The 20,055-nt window shown below is 40.9% G+C and overlaps 1 protein-coding gene across 2 annotated transcripts; it reads left to right on the top strand.

Moving 5' to 3' along the window:
* Nucleotides 1-1,591: 1,591 nt before the first annotated feature.
* Nucleotides 1,592-18,798, top strand: PRKAR1A (protein kinase cAMP-dependent type I regulatory subunit alpha). 2 transcript variants are annotated; one of them, XM_052807854.1, is made up of 12 exons: nt 1,592-1,698; nt 2,901-2,964; nt 3,892-4,070; nt 9,520-9,693; nt 10,312-10,403; nt 10,617-10,678; nt 11,214-11,260; nt 11,895-12,053; nt 12,731-12,791; nt 13,074-13,195; nt 13,820-13,901; nt 16,298-18,798. In XM_052807854.1, the coding sequence occupies exons 3-12, from the start codon at nt 3,894-3,896 to the stop codon at nt 16,468-16,470; spliced, it is 1,149 nt and encodes a 382-aa protein (XP_052663814.1). In that variant the 5' UTR covers nt 1,592-1,698; nt 2,901-2,964; nt 3,892-3,893; the 3' UTR covers nt 16,471-18,798. The 2 variants fall into 2 exon arrangements, with proteins under 2 accessions (XP_052663814.1, XP_052663815.1); XM_052807855.1 differs by having other exon boundaries at nt 1,673-1,693.
* The last annotated feature ends 1,257 nt before the right edge of the window (nt 18,799-20,055 follow it).

Here is a 20,055-nt window from a genome sequence, read left to right as displayed (position 1 = left end):
AGAGCATGCTGTACAACAGTATACTTGTTTTCTTAACAAAGAGAATGTTGCAGAACAGGTTTTATGTATGGGTCTGATCTTTGTTCTAGATGGGATCTATCCCAAAACAGCACCAGGACTTGTCCAAACAAGGAGTAAGATGTGACAATAGCAGACAGCTTGCAAAAAGTGAAGATAAAAAGCACACAAAAAAAGTACATAGGGGGGAATGCACACAACTTTTTTCTAGTGTGCTGAAACTTCTAGTAGTTGTCAGTTACAGAAAGAAATACTGTTACCAGGTAAGCAAGTAGATTTAATAATTACTAATACTGTATTCTGGCAGTATTTCACAAATATTAATGATTCCTTACAATCTGTGTCTTCTGTAAAAATTCCAGCTTTTGGCTTAGTGTCAGAAAATCCTGTACCCTGGCTTCTAATTAACCCGTAACAGACAGAAGCTATCAAACATTTAAGGAATGTGAACATGGGGGCTAGCTTTCGTCTGTCGTAAATGGGGATCCAAGATCTACACCTAAGCTGTTATCCTGTACTTCTTTAATATGAGAACTAGTGAACAAGATACGCCATGGCGGATCGTTCCTGATGGCTTGTCATGTCATTGCAAAAGCACCAGTATCTTCTGATCTCAGAATACACGTTAACCTCTCGTTATTGGAATCATTTTGGTCGTGTGTTTTATCATTCTTCCAAATGAGTAAGCACCGGTGAATTTTGGTTGAAATGCCCTCACAGCAGTCCCAACAGTGAGTTGTAAAACCGAGCAATGTTCTCAGTTATAAGGAGATCAGCAGACGCACGATTCGGGGTTCATTTCTCACTTTCCCAAGCCCTTGAATGAGGTCTGTCTCTCCCTACCCACACAGCTGAGACCTTTGCTCGCTTCTTACAGGCTGTAAGTACACAAAACGAAGGGATCCAAAGGGCTCATCTCAGCCGTAAAGACTTATGAAATAATTCTGCGCTCGGATTTCAAATCGATTGTAGTGAAATCTTTGCCAAACTTGAACACAGTTTATTTCCCGCCCCAGAACAGCCTCTGATCTCCTCACCCGGCAGTTTCAAGCCCAAAGCTGGCCAGCACCCGCCATCCCCAGCTCTATCATTACTTAATCAACGCCTCGCCCGGCAGGCCGGACCACCTTTCACCCTAAATGCCATTTAGCAGGATTTCGGTTAAGTCTAGCGCTGTCAATCACCCTGAGGCAAGGCCTACGCAGGGCAGAAGCGGCTCCGCTTTTCTCCGAGCCTCCGCTACCGCAGCCGGGGAGGGGGGGGGGGGGTGCGCGGGGGGGGTTCCCTCCACCCGGGGAAGGAGCTCGCCTCATCCCGAACCCCGTCCCGGGGCCCGTCCCGCCGCGGGTGCCCGCTCCCCTCAGCGGGTGCCCGCTCCCCTCAGCGTCCCGGCCGCCCTCTCCCCGCCAGCCTCGCGCGCCTTAAAGCCTGCGGTCCCCCCCCTCCCACCCTCTTACGATCGCCCCGTTGGGAACAGCGGCGCCCTACGTTGCCCCTTTAAGGTTACCGCGGCGACGGCTCTGGGTGAGAGCGAGGCGCATTGACGTCACGGCGGGCGGTGATTGGCCGGGCCAGTTGGTTTCCGGTGGGAGCCACCGCCGCCGCCGCTGGTGCTGTCGCCGAGGCCGCGGCCGGGGCCGGGACGGGCGGTGAGGGCCCGGCGGAGCCGCCCGCGGCAAGGTGAGCGGCGGTGACCGGTCCGGGAAGGCGGCGGCGGGGGGGGAGCAGCCCCTGAGGAGGCGGGGGAGACCGAGCTAGGCTGGGGAAGGGCGCGGAGAGGGAGGCCTGCGGCCTATGGGGGCGGGGGCCGGCCCTGTCTGAGGGGAGAGGCCCGGCCCTGCTGAGGGGAGAGGCCCGGTGCTGGAGCCGGCAGCACCCGGGCCTGCTGGGACCGGGGCCGGGGTGGACGGTGTTCCTTTTTCTGCCTCGGCTGGGGGGGTCCCGTGTCCTGGGTGGGGGGGGGGGGGAGAGAGAGAGGCCGCGCTGCGTGGGACCCCGGTGGGGTTATCGGGCCGTGCCGGGCGTCGGCTCCAGGCGCTGGGCACGGAGGCGGTGGGACGCTGAAGCAGTCCTCCGGCCACACATAGGGCTGGGGGGGGGGGCGGGTGTTGGTTCCCCCGTCGTCCCCTTTCCTGCCCCGGGAACGTCGTGTCGTTTCTTCGGCCGTGGGGCTGCCTGCCCCTCACCGCTGGAGGAGCCCCGGTCCTGCGGTGAGGGACGGGCTTGGCTTGGCAGGGCAGCCCCGGGGCGGGCAGGTCTGAGTGCGGCCGTGCCTTAGCCGGCTCTGGAAAACTTGGGGTTTGCAATATGCAGAAGAAATACCTTGTGAAAATGCTGGCGTTTTCAGTATTTCTTTGGTGTTTTCTGCGCTGGTCTTGCTCTTCTGGTGAGCGGCCGTGGCCTGTGTCTGCTGGCTATCGGCAGCGCGGTGCTTTTTCCATAGATTGTAATTTGTAGGCTGTCATGGAGCCACCGAGTTTCTCTGGGGCTGTTAATTAGTACTGACCTTCACTGTGCGAGTTGTCAAAACAAAAGAAGTAACTGGAGAACTTTAAGGCACTTCTTCAGTCCGTGTGAAGTCCATACTTGGTGTTTATGCCACTCGTAGTACATCTGTCTGCGCATACTTATGCAGGGATTAACTGTCACAAGAATGAAACCTGTTTGAAGTGTTAGCAATTTCATATTAACTCTAGGCCTCCCATAATCTCCAGTAGCGTAATTCAAAGGGGCACAGTGTTATATTGCCTATGTGGCCTATGTTTCTCAGTCTGCTGCCTCAGTAGGATAAAATGCATAATATGACTGTGCCGCTTGGCTTTTCAGTGACTTGTCGTTTCTCAAAGTTATTTTGTCTGAATCCACTTTTTTCCTTTCAAAAGCTGATCCTGGGATCAACATATCTTACTGCATAGTCATAAGCTGTTGCTACTGTCCCTGTACCAGGTAACTTTCTTTATATTTCATTAAAATGCCCTGAGAAATTCTTTCCTGTTTCTTTAGCTGTCTCAGTGTTAATTGCTTTATGAAAAAGATGCCATGAAATGTTTTTATATATATGTGTATAAAAACACACTTTAAAATGGTTCTATAACCTGAAATGAGGGAAAAAAACCAGCTTTAGAACATTTTTGAAAGTGTTATAGCTGACACTATAATTTTAAAGTCTTTTGAAAACCTGGCATCGTAACATGTGTTTAAAGATGTACTCTTGATTATTTACAGTTGAAGAAATATTTTGGGGATCACAGTGTATCTGTGGAGATAGTTTTGAAGTATGGACCAGTTTAAACAAGAGAGTAGCTTTTTGGAGTAATGCCCCAATTCCATAATTTCTGTTAGTGGACTCTTGCCTTGGCATTTGGCGTACTGGCTTTGGCTTCAACCTTAACATGTGTCACTTCCCAATACTTTCCATACTGGCCTCTCAGATTCCCAGCTTCCACCCACTTATCTCCTGGTCATCATCCCCATGACCCTGTACAGCTCTGTGAAGTGAGCCTCCAGTCCTATGAAATGCTAGGTTTAATCAGCAGAAAGATTGGGTGGAAACTTCCCTGAGTTTGAGTGCTCACAGGGCTTGAGTTGTTGAAGTTTTCCCAGTTCAATCAAATGCTTTTCCTTTTGTGGCTGTGGCTATAAAGCACCCAGATTTTTTATTTCTTTCCAGGTGCTAAATAATTTCATAGCTTTTTCTTTCACTGTTTAGCTTAGTTACTAGTCTTACAGATAAAGGTAGTTTTATGCTGTGATATCAGTAAGATGATAATACAGCATAACTTTCTTTTAGGCAACATAACATGCCTGACTATATCAGGCAGCAGCGTCTTTGTTTCCACTGGTTATTTAACCTTCACTTTCTCTTATCTTCAGCAATGGCAGCTTCTAGCAGCAGCAGCAGCGAGGAGGAGCGTAGTCTTCGGGAATGTGAACTTTACGTCCAAAAACACAACATCCAGCAACTTCTGAAGGATTGCATTGTACAATTATGCACAGTGAGACCTGAAAGACCCATGGGATTCCTCAGAGAATACTTTGAAAGATTGGAGAAGGTAAAAATATATGGCGGGAGGGAAGGAGAGTGGAACAACCCAAATTTATATCACCTTTTTGTGATTCAGAGGCTGAGCTTCAGATTTGACCAGTGTTCGTATTGGCTGTTCGAAGTTGGAGCTGATGCTTTTGGAAGACAAATCCTATTTTCTGTTAGTTTGTGCCAGTTGACCACAGTGTAAAAGCACCTCTGTTATAACAAAGCATGTAGGGCAGAACATAAGCTGACAAGGAGACTTACCCAGCTAGGATGCAGATGTAATCCCAATCTAATGCTTACTTATAGATAGCATACACCATCGTGTCCGTAGTTAGGTGATAACTGTGGCGTTTGACCTTGGTTGGATGCTGGCGATAGGCATGTGGTTTCTTATATTGAGACAAATGGTTTGCAATAATTTGGGTACAGCACAGAAGTAGTAGGCCGGGGGTAATTACCCAGGCCTAGCTGAAGTCAAACGGAAGTATTTGTATTCCAAATCTCTAGGAGAGCAAGCCTGTTTCTGCTTCTCTTGGGAGTTTGGCGTTGATGTTTTGCTTTGTTGTTCCTCTTGCGTTTGTCCTCAAGGTCTCTTTGTTGTTTTTGTTGTTGTTGTTGAAAGCATTCTGGGATCTTGGGAATGGAAAGTATTTTGTCATCTCGGTGCTCGTATTTGAAATGGTGATTTCACATTCTTTTGAACTGTGCATTTTATATATTGATATCTAAGCAGATAGGAGAAGCAGCCGCTAGGAAAATGGGAGGTTTTAAAGGCTAATGCAGAGGAAAGGTTAGATATGACGACTCTATTCAGAATACACAATTAGTAAATAATGTAGCTGTGACCTGGTACAGCAGTCACTTGCAGGTGCTGCTTTCAGTACTTGTTGTATATGGGAGTTATAGCTTTTTCTTATTTTTTTTTTTTATTCTAGCTAGTTACTAGTTGCTGATGTAAAGAAGAAAGAAATTAACACTGGACATCATAAATACGTATAGTGGAAATTGTCTTTTAATGGGAATGTTCAAGGTGGATAGTAGAAAATGACCAAATGCTGCAAACTAACCTGCTATAACTCACAATGTATTTGAGGAACATTTTGCTTATTAAATGAACGAGATCTCTATGATATGTCTGACTTTCTTTTTTTTTTGTGTAGTTGCGTCTTGAGTACGTTCTCTTTCAGAGAGAATACCAGCAGCAAACCAGGTAGTAATCAGGTTCTTAAAAATTCATTGTCTCTCCCTGTTACCATGCCTCCTTCCCCACGTTGGATTCTCGAGTTTCTAAGTACTGATAGGTTGATAATTTTTAAAACATCACCACAAGTGTTGATATACAAAACTTTACAAAGTAAACTGCATTGCTGCACTTAGGATAAACTGTAAACCAATCCATACATGGGGATATAAAACAGGAATATTTGAATGCTTTTGTGTAGTGGATTTATGGTCAAGGTGCAGTATTTAAGATTAAAGGAAACTTAATTTGTTTTTAGCAAGACAACAAGTCTAGCTCTGAACTTAACCACACGTAACTGTTGATGATTTTATTCTCGTGCAAATAGGCTGTCTATGTACTCTGTCAGCTTATAAGCAAGCTGAAAATAAAACTGCTTAGGTAATGTTTTTTTCCCCTTAAATTACTCTTACCATTTTGGTCAGGGTCTTTTATGAGTTGTGTTGGCAGGGGTTATACATGCCCCCTAGCGTAGCTATAGTTACAAGTGAAACTGTAGCATTTTTCTTCTTGCCTCCTTGAATTTGAAAATCGCTACAGCTTTCTCCAAGTAATTTCACCATTCAGTCTAATGGATTGGTTTTAGTTTAACCGGATAACACAGTACCTTAATAGCTATCAAGTAACAGAACAGTGAACATCCTGTGCTATGTTAGCAAACTCCTGTGACATCCGTGTCTGGAAAGCACAAATGCTAAGTACTATTATTAACCAGATCTAACCCGGTACTTAGCTCTGATAGAGCAAAAATGTTTGAAATGGAATCTGCTTCACCTTCCAGAACTAATGTCTGTTACATTTTTAATAAAGCAGAGCACCTTTTCAGTACACTTTCTAAATCTGTTCATCTGTAAGACTGGATGAAGTTGAGGTTGAGGTACGGTTTTGTTTTTTTTTTTTTTAAGATAGAATTTTGAAGGAACACCATTTAGAACTGAAGCAGGGTTGCTATTTTCTCTCTAGTTATCCTGACAAGTCATCTCTTCCACAGCGTGCAAACACAGAGCTGATTCACTGTCATGTTATTAAAATACGTTGAAGACATTTAAACGTGCTTTTGAATTTATGTTCAGAAACATTAAAATTACTGCCTCTCAGATCGTGGTAGCTACTATAGGAATTCGGATGTCCTCTTCTGACTTAGGAAAGCTGTTACATGAATCTAATTACTACACATTGGTTGTATAAATGTTTTTATTTTATCTGTTTGTGGTGTACTAAGGCCTCTGTTCTTTTTGCTGTGCAAACATGTCTGGTAACACCAGTGCATACTAAAAGCTAATAGCTATCCAGTGCTGTGCTTGACTGTGTAATGTAGTTTGAGCTATGGAAATTTAATGTAGAGATCATTATTACAGCCTGCCAGATGAATCTTGGATATTGGATATTGCTGTCCACTGGAATAAGTGCATGTTTGAAATATTGTGTGTAATGCAGTTATGTGCATATTAGGCTTTATAGAAAGCTGGAATTATGAAGTGTGATTGACATCTAGTTGCTGTACCTGTTCCCTACCACCTTCCCTGCCTCCACAGATACATACCTGAATATTTTCTTATTTTCCTAAGCATTTCTTTTGCAAAATGTGGTAGCTAAGAAGGATATACTGTGCCATTGTGAATTTATGGCAGAGCTTTTAACACTGCTTTTTAAGCTTCTGAGTGTTTGGGTTTTTTGGTTTTTTTCTGTTTTGTTTAAATATGTGGAGAGCTGATATAAATTGAATACTAATTAGCCAGAAGAAGTTGAGACCATTTCTAGTGTAACGACAATTACCAGGTGCCAGACTATACAGTGTAAAACATTATTCTGAAATTGTGAAGGTCTTCTCCAGTAGCTGATAGACTTAAATATGTGAAGTCTTATCACTTTAATATTTCTTACTTGTAATAACTTAAATGGACTTAACTACTTCTTACTTGTCAGGAAAAAATAAAATTTACAGTTAGTGGTCACTGACACTGAAAACTTTGAACTGCTTCATCAGCTGAAAGACCAGGGTCAACACTTGGATGTAGTAAATAGGCTAACTTGGATGTAGTAAATAGGCTAACTTTGTTACTAAACTTTTTTATAATCCTGGTAATGGTTATACTGATAAGTACAGAGCAAAATGAATGCCTTTGTCCGTTAAGTGTTTCATTTGAGGAGCTTCTAAACCTAAACAAGTACATTTTCTTATTTATAAACACCGGCTAAATTCTAAGGTAACTGAGAATAACAACTGCTGCTTTTTCTTCAAGTCCTAGTGTAATTTTTCTCTGATCTGGTGGTGTAATATATGTGGTTTATTATCAGAAATTGTAAAAGGTGTATTTTAAAAAGATGAATACATGAAAAGCTACTGGTATGAAAACAATGAGATTTTAGCATGTCACTTACTCCGTGGCACAGTGTTGTCTTGCGAAGTGTAATGTGAATTCATGGAGATTTGTCTCATTCGGGGATGATCTTCCTCTCGATGAGTGTGTATATATCGGCTGTTTAGAATAGCTGGTATATTTTGAGTTCATGTATTATCTTACCCACCTGTAACTTGTTTCTGCGTCCATGCCCTACCTTAACATACTTCTTTTTAATATAGTAATGCTAAATCTCAGATCAGGCAGAAGTTACCAGTTTTATTTTTTCTGGTAGTGCAGTTTCCTTGTTCTTTGAGTGGGCCATTACCCTGGCGAGTCTCTTTCTGAACAGTGTTTTGATACACAGCTCTCTTGCTAAATGCTGCTGAAGTGCTTCTATCTCTGAAAGTTACAGGATCTCAATATTCTATATTTTTTGTGCTACTGGAAAAAATACAGCAGCTGGTGTTCACTTATTTTAAAAGTGTCAAGTTTTTTCTAATGGGTTAAGTATTCTGTATATGAACCAATAGTATGTTTCTGTGGTTGGTGGTGTTGCACCCTTCGTAGAGAGGCAGTTTAAACTGAGCACTTACTACTGCTCAAACTATTTCTAACTTCATCTCGGTTGAGACTCGTTTCTCCAGAATCAGAAGATAGAAACAAGGTTTTAAATGTGTTTTGCTCCGATCGTTTTGAAATGTAGCACTATTTTATCAATGGGCAAAAAGCAGGAAGTGAAATGTAATTCGATGAATCAGTGCTTGCTCTTTGGCTATCCGAGAGGTGCAAGATGTAAACTCACTGTAATGGTTATCTGATGTCCCTTTTCTCAAAGCGCTGTTGTTATACATAGCCTCTGTGCACCTCCGGAGTGGAGTGTGGCAGCCAAGCAGCAAGCTGCCCAGCTGGGCAGGGGACAGTTTGATCAAGGACACCGGGACAAACCCAGCTTTTAAAAGTGCCGGGAGCTCTCAGAGAACAGATGACTCCTTGTTCGTTTAAGGCATGTCCCCAAACCCTCTTTCCTTAATGCTGGGAAAGTCATTTGAGCTGTTATGATGCAAATGCTCTGGCTCCAAGGTCGGCTTTTTTGTTTTGTTTTTAATCTGATTTTAGTTGATTAAGGTGAATTTTCTGGTACGTAGAAGAATCAAATTTCTGTGTGTCAGGTTAGTTAGACTTCATTTTATTGGAAGTGTGCTAGTCTTCTATGATATTGCTATAACACAGCACAACAGGTAACTGAGGGAAATAAGGAAAATGCGTAATGTCGTGCAGAGTTGACAGACCTGTGGTTTGTGGAAAAAGCCCTACTGTCTGGCCTCTAGCATCCTTCCTCCAGCTCTTTTGTAAGCGGTGTTCATATTTCTTTCTCCTAAAATAACTGTTGGTTATTGAGTATCAAGTTGGTCCATGACTTGACCTTGTTTCAAAAGCTTCTCATGTAACATGGATTTCTGAGAAATTGCTCTTCTGTCTTTCAGATCAAAAAAGGCTTAACGCCTCACAGCTGAGGGAAAGAACTGCTGGGTTTACAGTTGGGAAAATGTCTTTAGCATTTGCAGAATGTCTTTCATCGCCTGTTGAATATGCTAGTGGAAAGTAGAATCAACTTGTTTATACTTCTTAATAAATTAAACTCTTAGTGTAACTTATTAAAATAAACACCATTGTGATATGAATGTTACAAATGAAAGGTGTATCTACCATCTATTTTGAAAAGCCTTTGATGTTGGTTGCTCTAGTCTCCTGCTTGCCTTCATGTGGGAGTAATAGTACACAGGAAGCTCCCTTGCATTGGCGGACTAAATTGGAATATGATCTGTGACAACTTTTTTCTTTGCTGGATTATGTGACACAAACATGTCTTCCTTCCCGTTTAGGAGGAAACAAAACAGTTGTTGAATCAACAGAAGTCTGGTTCTCGCTCAGACTCACGGGAGGATGAAATCTCTCCTCCTCCTCCTATGAACCCTGTGGTTAAGGGTCGAAGAAGGCGTGGGGCCATCAGTGCAGAAGTCTATACAGAAGAGGATGCTGCATCTTATGTTAGAAAGGTGCTCTAACTTTTAAACATTGCTAAAAATTGCAGTTTAAGACTGCCTTCTATCCAGTGTATTAAATAACGCTAAACTCCTGTAGCCTGTTAAGTCTTGTGATAACTAAAAAGCAGACCTGTGTGTATACCTGTTTAATTAGAGGTTGGAATAAACTGTCATGCAATTAAACCATTTATGCATAAATTAGACCTGTTCCCTTTGAAGTAATGTATATTTAGATGTACCTATATTTATATATTATATATATAAACAAAGTGCTTCCAGTTATTTGACAGCTGCAACAACATTACTTTTAGTCTAATGTCAGAGCAGACTTGCTGCTATTCATAGGAAAAAGCAAGTTGAACAGATACTTGTACTCTTGCAAAAACCCCTTATAAATTAGCACGGAATGATGCTTTTACAGTTGCATAAAGTAATACAAGATTTTATTTACCTTCTGCACAAACTGGCTGTAAGCATTGGCTATATTTGTTTTTAGATCTATAGTGCTTGAAAGAAACTGGAAAAAAATCAGCCAGTGTTTTGTAGCACTTTAAATAAGTTATATACCCTGGGAATGCAGAAATTTTTCTTGAAAAAATTAGTCAGTTACTTTTTCTGATTATATCCTAGGTTATTCCAAAAGATTATAAGACAATGGCTGCTCTGGCAAAAGCTATTGAGAAGAATGTGCTGTTTGCCCATCTTGATGATAATGAAAGAAGGTAGGAATAAATCTTCGTAGTCTTAAAAGTTCAGACTTCAGAAGAGCTAAATGTGTCTTACTGTACAAAGCTGCACAGCCTCTTTACAACAGTCAGTGTAACCATACAGAGGTTATAGGAAAAGTATTGATGGGTTGGAGGTACAGATGTATGAATGAATGCATGCATGGCAGTTGTCCAAGCAATGTCTAATTTTGATATCCTTTTCTTCAGTGACATCTTTGATGCAATGTTCCCCGTCACCTACATTGCAGGAGAGACTGTCATACAGCAAGGCAAGTGACAATGTTTACATTGATGAATAAGTTGGAGATGGTGAGCAGGCTCTGGCCTAGTGCTCTTATTGGGTTTTGGGGCTTTTTTGAAAATAAAAATGTTGTCTGGATGCAGTGACACTTTCTTGCTATGCTATCTGAAGCACAGCTCATGCTAAAGTGAGGAGTGGAGCAATTGTAGGAAGTTGTGGTTTTGTTGCATATGTTACCTATTGGAAAGATTGTCATTTGATGGCATTGTAGAACATGTTATGTCAGTTTATGGATCCAGTATGCCTTTCCAGTATTCCCAGAAATGCTGCTGATCTCCCGCATACCAGTAGATGTCCTCTTTCACAGGACTGAGAGGAGTGCAAAATCAGCAAAATGTGAAACTTCACCCTGCAAGCTGTGCAAAAATTAGTCTCTGCCAACCTTACCAGATTCTAAACACCAAAGTTGGCAGAGATGCCAGTTCTGTGAAATGTGAATGTTTGCATAGCTTTACTCTCCTTTTTAGTGTGTATTCAATTTTTTTTTCTTCTTTTTTTTCTAGGTGATGAAGGTGATAACTTCTATGTTGTTGATCAAGGCGAAATGGATGTAAGCATTACTGGTAGTTTATCAATGATATATTCATTCCTAGCAGAAGAATAGCCCGATATTTGTAGGCCTTTTCTACAGGTCCTTCCTTTAGCAGCTTTTCTCATAAGTTCTTACTTGTAGAAGCTTATTTTGCTTTAGAGCCTCTTTGCTCCTCAACGGCTCAGTCTGGCTGCACAGACCATGAGTTGTGTTGAGTTTCAGAATGAACGATTCAGACACCAACATAATACTAATGCTTTACAAGTGCAGGGTGGAGTCTAGCTGAGGTGTGGGACAGGCTTTAAGAATGACCAGGCTTCTTATTTTGCAGTCCAACTAATCCATAGCTTTCTCTGACAGAGACTTTGTTGAGATTTTATTTCCTATCAAAGGGTCTCAGGAGTCTACGTGTGTAGTCTGTGCATGTGATGTAGATGTAGAAGAGAGTCCCTTTATCGATGAAAGTAAAAATTCTGGCTGGGACTGGGGTTGGCTGTGAAGTGTTGATGAAACGCTGGAATGGTCAACTCTGTACAGACAGGAAAATTTCCTGTTACGATAAAGGAAATACAGGGTAGCAGGAGCTTTGTTGTCTCTGACCAGCTCACAAGATGCCATGAGCTTTGGCTTACCACCACGCACTGCCTTTCAGGTTTATGTGAACAGCGAGTGGGCAACCAGCGTTGGTGAGGGTGGAAGCTTTGGAGAACTTGCCCTTATATATGGAACCCCCCGTGCTGCAACTGTCAAAGCGAAGACGAATGTGAAGTTGTGGGGCATTGATAGAGATAGCTATAGAAGGATCCTGATGGCAAGTATTTTTCTAGCTGATGTGTGGCTTATGTCATTGACTCAAGTAGCTGTGTGCATAACCTGGAATGATGCTTTTGGTTTTACTATTCACTCAGCTTATACTGGTCATTTGACCTTCTATCTGTGCCTGTCATTTGCTGGAGTTATTTATTCGAAATCCTGCTACTTCTTTTGTAATCAGAAAGCTGATCACTCAGCATACGTTTGTCAGGCGTGGGGCCACGGGGAGTCTTGCGTTAGTGAACAAAACAGTACCAATGCAGTATTAAACTGGACTGAAAATGTAATACCTACTGGTTAACTTGTCAGATACTTTGATTCTGCTCTGCATTTAGCTTGCTATTTGTAAGTAGTGTGTGTGAACAACAGCTGTAACTAACTTGAGCAGGTGTTGTGAATTTTGGTAAGGTTATACAGTTAGAATGCATTTAAGAAACATTAAGGCTGCAATAAATGCTAAGTACTTTATAAAGGTTGCTGAACTCTGAAATATTACTGAAATAATTAAATTTGAAAACACTTAATCTTGTGGGTTTGGGGTCTGTGAGACAGGATGCAGTATGTCTGGTTAAATTTATTTTTGCCTTGAGTTTTATTCGAAGCCTCATGTAAAATGTGATGCAAAAGGAAAACTTACTTTGTGTGCTTGGGGTTTTTTTTGTGTTTTTTTTGTAGGGGAGTACTTTAAGAAAGAGAAAGATGTATGAGGAATTCCTTAGTAAAGTATCTATATTGGGTAAGTGAGAAGACTTCTGTTCTGAAGTGGAATAAATTGCCATATTATAATAAAGCTCTTACCCAGCATTATGATGATTACAGGCTATTGTGGTAATCCATTAAAACTGACTCCGAAGCCTGTACTGTTTTTCTGCATCATTCAGAAATAATTCTAATTCAAGTCTTGGTATCTGATGCATAAACGTAGCCAGAAGTAGGTTGACCTTTGTATAAAGACAGAGCAAAAAGTAGAATTTGTGCCTTGAAAAGATACTCTGTTAATGAACTATTAACTCTACAGAATCTCTGGACAAGTGGGAGCGTCTCACAGTAGCTGATGCATTGGAACCGGTACAGTTTGAGGATGGGCAAAAGATTGTGGTCCAGGGAGAGCCAGGAGATGAATTCTTCATTATCTTGGAGGTAAGGAAGGTCAAAATTAAAAGCTGAGAACGTTACTACTTTTTTTTAACATGGCTTATTCTGTTCCTAAATAGATTCTTGGAGAAAAATGAAATATAAGAATTTACTTGTAGAGAATTCCTGAAGAAATACAATCTTGCTGGACATGCAGAAGCTTATATTTAGTTTTGCTGTTTTTACAAATGGTGCTTCCAGGAAAAAAGTAACAAGTTTCTGGCTGAAACCAGTTTATGTTTTTCAGAGGAGTAGAGACCCATTCTAGATAGCTAGTAATGTCTTGCTAGTGGTATCATTGTCTTCTGAGTTGTGGTGTGGGGTGTGTGTTTGGTTTTTTTTTTTTTTTTTTGCTAGTCATACCGTAATATTCTTAGTGTTTTGAGGAAAAACAGGAAGAAATCAGTGCTGTGGATATGTAAATACCCTAGACGTTTGATGCTTAGAGAGGAGGGAGGACCAGCTGTTTTTATAGAGCAGTCTGGTGAAGTATGCAAGGACAGTGAAGTGGTTTTTAAAGACTGAGACATAGTAACAGTCCTTCCTGCAAAGCAGCTGATTCCTTCTGGAATTCAATGTTTCAAGTGATGCTGGAAATTCCAATTGTTTAATTGTTGTGATTTATTAAAGGGCACAGCTGCAGTGTTACAGCGTCGATCAGAAAATGAAGAATTTGTTGAAGTGGGCAGACTGGCGCCTTCTGATTATTTTGGTGAGTTACGTAGTGACAACTGTGATTACATACACCACTGTTGCCATTTTACCTGTGCTGTGTTCATGACTGCTGTGGATGATGGTGATGGGATGGATTTGATTAATTACTGTTTTGGCTAACTGCTGTGGCTTCACTCAATGTCAGGTGAGTATCAGAGTCACTTGGCATTCAGGTGTGCAAGCCTGTCACAGAAATGTGATTGTTCTAGAGTACTTTAATTTAGAAGGGGCCTGATGGTGATTTGGTCTGACCTCCCTACTCTAAGCAGAGCTAACTTTGAAATTGCACCATATTGCTCAGGGCTGTGTCCAGCTGAGTCTCTTGTGTCTCCAGGGTTGGAGATTCCACAACTTCTCTGGGCAATTTCTTTCACTGTTTAACCAGCCTTATTGTGAAGTAACTTTTTTCTTTATGCTTAACAAGAATTTCCTGTTCTGCAACTTGTTGCTTTCCCTCTGCCTTACACTGTGCAGGGAGCGGTCTAGTTTTGTCTTTATAATCACTCATTACACAGCTGAAGACAGCAGCAAGATTCCCTCCTTAGCCTTCTTTTCTCCAGGTCAGACTAACCCAGCTGTTTCAGCATCTCTTTGTACATCCTGTGCTGCAGTCCCCTAACCATCTGGGTGGCACTGCTGGACTTGCTCTGCTTTGTCAGCATCTTGTACTGAGGACCCCAAAACTGTGTGGTACGACGGATGTAGCCTCCTAAGTGCAGATCAGGGTCTTTTTTCCTTCTGTTGAAGGTGTTCTTACTCAGCTAAAAGTTACGTGGTGTGTAAGTTGCTTTGGCTTGAAAAAGTTACATATGCTGGCAAAGAAAAAGGCTAAGATCCTATTATAAATACTTGCTTATGAAGTCTTCTTGAAATAATCTTCACATGGAACTAATCACTTGTCTAGTGGATGTTGATTTATTTTGGATCACAGATAAGGACTGGATATGTATGCTCATGGAGCATTCTTGCAGTATAATGTAATAGTATATAACAAGATATTACTGGCAGCTTTATTTTGGGTTCAGAAGAAAAGTGGCTTGCAGTCCTGAAATAAAGCAAGCAACTTGTTCAGAACCTACTATTTAATGTTTAAATACTTCCTTCTCTCTCTCTCAAAAAAAAAAAAAAGCATAACTTCTTTCTCATGTTTAAAGTAGGTCCTCTTTCCTTATGACTCTTTCTAAGCAGTCCTCTTGCTAAAGCCTTCTGGTTGTCTGTTCAGTTTTTCAGCTTTGTAGATGATGTAATCAACAAATAACTCTGTTGCAAGGCCTGAAGGGGGATGTACTCAAGAGTGCACTAATAGTACTGGATCTGACCAAAAGTCTGCTTAGCTCAGTATCTAGTACTAGATTTTTATTCTATGTGTGTCGTTTCAGTCTCTTCTAATATTTCCCTTGATGTGTACTCTTGAGTTTCCCACTCCTAAACTAAATGTTACCTCTACCATTGTGTTCAGGTGCTGCAGACCTGTCCTCTGGGGGTTTAACTCTCCCTTAGAACCTACTTACTCTTTTGCAAGCCTGTGTTTTGGAGGCTAGTGAGTTCAAGAGTTTTAATTGGGCACAGAGGAAAAGTTTTTCTCATTTTTTTTTTGAACATACCTTCTGATAATGCAGGCAAATTTATTCTCTGAGGAGCACTGAGTTCTTTCCTCAGTCCTGAACTTGGAGATAACAAGCCCAACTGCTTAAAAACAAACCCAGAAACTGATGCTGTGGCTTCTTTCACTGTTGTTGCTAGGAATGTTAGGGGTAGCTGTTGTCACCAATGGAAACAAGGACCTGTTGAAAACTTCATTTCCAAGTATGTTGTTTAGCAGTTGTAACAGTTATTTGAAATGAAGCTTTTGGCATGTTTGTGTGTGTCTTGTGAAATGGGAATCCCAGACTTCAAGATACTCATCTTCCACAGCCCCGTGGCCAAATCAGATTCTTGATACTGGCTAGCTATGGGTTAAAGGCTTCTGTCGTGTGCTGGTCTTGCTGTCCTGAGTTTCCTAGAAATACCAGTATTGAACAGTAGCATACCTTACGTGTTAGAAAAATAACTACTTGTTGACTTAAGAACTTAAGAAAATTATGTGGTTAATTGAGACATGACCTTTTGCTAAATAGAACCAGTGTTGAAAATCTTTAGGCCTTCTTCAGAGAGACTTGAATGCAGACAGGCTTTTTAGTAAAGAAAATTTTCCTTAGTCAGTTCATCAAGTAGTCTTTTTACACTGCCTTCACAATTGCTTCTAATGTAACTGTATAAATACTTGCTCTGATCAGTGTTAAAATATGAATTACCTTCTGTTCAATTCCTGCAGCAGTTTGAAATACAACAGCGTAATTTCTTTGGCTCTTTGCATGCTCATTTTTAACACTTTGCACTTTTCTGTTGCCCTAGGTGAAATAGCTCTGTTGATGAACCGTCCCCGTGCTGCCACAGTTGTCGCTCGTGGCCTGTTGAAATGTGTAAAGCTTGATCGACCCCGATTTGAACGTGTCCTGGGTCCGTGCTCAGATATTCTCAAGCGAAACATCCAGCAGTACAACAGTTTTGTATCGCTGTCTGTCTGAAACCTTCCTCCCTATCCAAAACATGCTTCACGAATGCAGACTGCTTTATTACCCTTGTGCAGAGCCACATTGCCGGTGGCATTTGCAGCTTCCTGTCTGTTTAAAAAAAGACAAAAAAAAAATTGCTTATCATGGCACTATTTTTAATTTAGAGCATATTAGTTCTGTGCTCTGTCCCATTAAATTAATAGAAAAAGTTCTATGGAGATGTTTGCTCTTATGGCTTCTCTCTGTGCAACAGTGTCCAACTCAGGCAAATGCAGCCTTGCTTCAGCGAGGGGAGAGATCTCCTGGCACCATGACAATTGCCATAGAGTAAGGAGGTGACAGCAGAGGGGAGGGGGGAAATTCTTTTAAAGGTGTTGGTCAGATTTTAATGCTGTGGTCATAATCTGCTGTATTTCTTTTCAAATGAGAACTGCCCTTGTAATTGAGCTTCTTGGGGCTTGGGATTTTTTGTTTTTTTTTTTTTTTTAATTTTCTGGGTACTGTAATCCTGGGTTCAGTCGTGAGGCATCAGCTGCTAAGAAAGCCACAGTTGGAATTTAACAGTATAATTGTTCCTGTGTCTGCTGGTTTAAGATTGCTTAGTTACGTTTTTGTCAAGTGTAAATCAAAGCTTTCAAGGTTAATAGTTCTGGTGAACTACTGCAGTTGTTACTTAATTTGCTGACTTGCCGCAACTGATTTTTTTCTTGTTCTTTCTTCAGCGATAGATATGCCATTTAAAACTTCCTGTTCAAAGTGGCAAGAACCAAATGTTACATGAAATGCCTGACTTTGGTCTCTAGTACATAGATTGGTGTAAGAATGGTGCAGCTGTCCAGCTGTTAGTAACGTTCAAGTATTTAGATTGGTGTAGAAATTGGAAGCAAACATTTTATTTTCCCTGTGACTCTTGCTTGCTTTGTATTCCTCAGTTGACTTCTTAAAAAATGTTCATCAGTTCAGGTGATGCTTTGCTACCAGGGAAAATAAATGTTGAGTATTTATGGCCAGCATCAGTTGCAGGTGGCAAGATTGCTGGTCTATATAGATGCCATTATTCTTGGTAGAGAATGTGAGGCAGAAAAAGTGAATGTTTTAACTTTCCTGCAACACTCAGTTATTTTAAGTTTTTAAATCAGTCAATTCATAATTTTTAAAATGGTTAATTATAAATGTAGTTTAAATACAAAAGGTGCATACTCTTTCCTTGCTTATGGAATTTACATGATGCATATTTCATACTCACTCTTTTTTCCAAGTTCAATATGTTGCGGAGTCTTAAATGTATTTCAGTATTTACCAGCTTTGTGTTCCATTATTCTGTGCGCACCAATACTTCCCAAAAGTTTTTACTGAATTCCACGGTTCAATAATGGTAGGCAATTTTTAAGGTTTCCTTTAAACTGTAATTTATATAAAGTAGTGTAGGTTTGTATTTGGGAGTGACAGCAAGCAATTTCGCATTTGTTGTGCAACTACTTCTAACGATGGAGCCCTTATTTTATTTCCTTTCTGAGGTTGTATGGATTCAAGTTCAACAGACTTTCTCCCAGGCATGCAGATAATCAGAAAAAGTTTGCTAATTGATGCAAAATAATATTGAGGGTATCAAGCCTTTACGAAAGGTTCAGGGTATTTCTGAACCTGAAATCCCAATAATGGGATTTAAATGCTTGTGGTTTGAGTTCTCTATTTGAAGATGTTGAGTAGAGGATTTCTGCCATAGTCCTTAAGAAGTAAGCAAATGCTACCTTTTTGGTTCTTTTTTGGGGTTTGTTGGGGTTTTTTTTGGTAAAACTGTTTTCTTAAGTTTTGACTCTATCCAGGTTTTTTCTTCATATGTGTTCTTTGTGTTACTTTAAAGCACCAAAAACTGTGTAAACTAGTTAGAGCTCCACAAAAAAGTGCACATTTTTTTTATATAAGGCTTTCTAATCAAGTTTCACTACTGCATCTTTTTAGCTTGCTGTTTATTCCCTTTTGTAGTTTTACCTACAAGATTTTAAGATAAATCAGCTAAGTCTGAGTTAAATATTAATCACAGTTATAGCTTTACCTTTGTGTGCAATTTAAATATGTTTGAAACCACAATTGGCATAGTTTTGCCTTAGCTAACATTCAGGGCTTTAGAAGTAATTTTTTGCTAGTCCACCTTTAGCAAATTTATGAAGTCTATTGCCCTAGAAAGCTATAGTCAACCAGAGGACCATTTTTGTATTGTTACCTGACTATATAAGTCTGATTTACTGTATGTGCTAATATATTATATTATATTCCTTTTGTTATAGATTGTCCTAATGGCAGGTAAAGCAATAAAATGATTTAAATTCTTAAATGCAATCAGTGTGGGTTTTTTGTTTGTTTTGGTTTTTTTTTTTTCCCATCCCTATATTGTGTTTTCCTTTGGCCTTAGAGGATACATTATTAAAGAGGTGGTAGAAGCTAAGAAGCTTAATGGATTAGGTTTGTGTTAACTCTGAAGGCTTGAGTTCAAGTCCTAGCTTATAGCACAACTGAACCTTCCCCTCTGGAGCCTGCCGGAGAGCTTGATCTCCACGAGACAACCTGTGCCTGTGACCCGGGAACTTCTCTGGAGTTCTGGCATTGGGTGCACATCATTGCTTTTGAAATGAGAAGGTACCTGCGTCTTGCCTGAGTGTCTCTTAGCAACTCGTGCTGCTTTGACCTCTTGTTAAGGTTGCTAATTCCCAGCCCAGCCACTATTTTTGGAGCTCGTAAGCTTTTGTGAGTTGTCTGCTCCCATCTCTGCATACCCTTAATGAAAGTTTTGAACATGGGATGATTAATCATGAATGAGTCCTTGTGGACAGATGGTGAGAAATAGAAAAGGGGCATTTTCACACTATGATGAAGCAAGCAAAGTTTGAGAAGTGGTGACGTGAAGCAGCTCAGACTGGACATGTTTTGCACCCGCTTCTGAGAAAGGTATCACCCAACTTTGAAGACACGCTGAAAAGCTACCATGTAAGGGAGAATAAAAACAAGAAGAAAGCAACCTTGCAACCCCTGTTAGTGTACCAGCCATTTAAATACCCATGGGTTTGTTTCCTGCGTCTGGTCCTCCCTTTCCCCCATCCCCTTGACCAAAAAAAAGGCTGAAAACTTTTTTATTACCTAAAATGAAACTCTAAAACTTCCACTTCCAAATTTATAACTTTTAAACTTATCTTCTGTTGCCATGTTCTTCCTGTTCAAGCAGCCAGCAGTAACCCTTCCATGACACCGATCGAATTAATTTTGGGCTTGTCACTTGTGGCAAGTGGACAGAAAGTCACCGGTAGAGGGAGATACAACTTTGGGAATAGAGCATCCTGTGCTGAAATAACTGCTGCACTGTGCATGCTGAGAGTGAGTTAAATCCCTTTATTTTCATCCATTCTCTGTCCACAAGAGTAAAAAGGTCTGTAGGCCCACCAGCATTGAAAATTCTGTTTGTTTGATTGAGACTGTCTAAAACCTTGCTTTTGTGAAAGCTGGAAATGGAAGGAGATGGCTGAATCACAAGTCGAGAGAGACTGAAAGAGCATGGTGGGGGGTTGTAATTTTGGTTGGTTGGGTGGGTGTGGGGGTTTTTTG

The sequence above is a fragment of the Harpia harpyja genome, chromosome 14 (assembly GCF_026419915.1).
Source record: "Harpia harpyja isolate bHarHar1 chromosome 14, bHarHar1 primary haplotype, whole genome shotgun sequence".
Classification (NCBI taxonomy): domain Eukaryota; kingdom Metazoa; phylum Chordata; class Aves; order Accipitriformes; family Accipitridae; genus Harpia; species Harpia harpyja.
Note: the sequence above shows the minus strand (reverse complement) of the source record. Positions and strands in the feature narration are given on the sequence as shown.

Bases quoted from the DNA above. Each gene is read 5' to 3' on its own strand.
- PRKAR1A (XM_052807854.1), top strand. From the start codon at position 3,894: ATGGCAGCTTCTAGCAGCAGCAGCAGCGAGGAGGAGCGTAGTCTTCGG. The intron at 12,054-12,730 runs GCAAGTATTTTT...TTTTTTTTGTAG, and splicing joins GCTATAGAAGGATCCTGATG to GGGAGTACTTTAAGAAAGAG. The intron at 13,902-16,297 runs GTGAGTTACGTA...CTGTTGCCCTAG, and splicing joins GGCGCCTTCTGATTATTTTG to GTGAAATAGCTCTGTTGATG.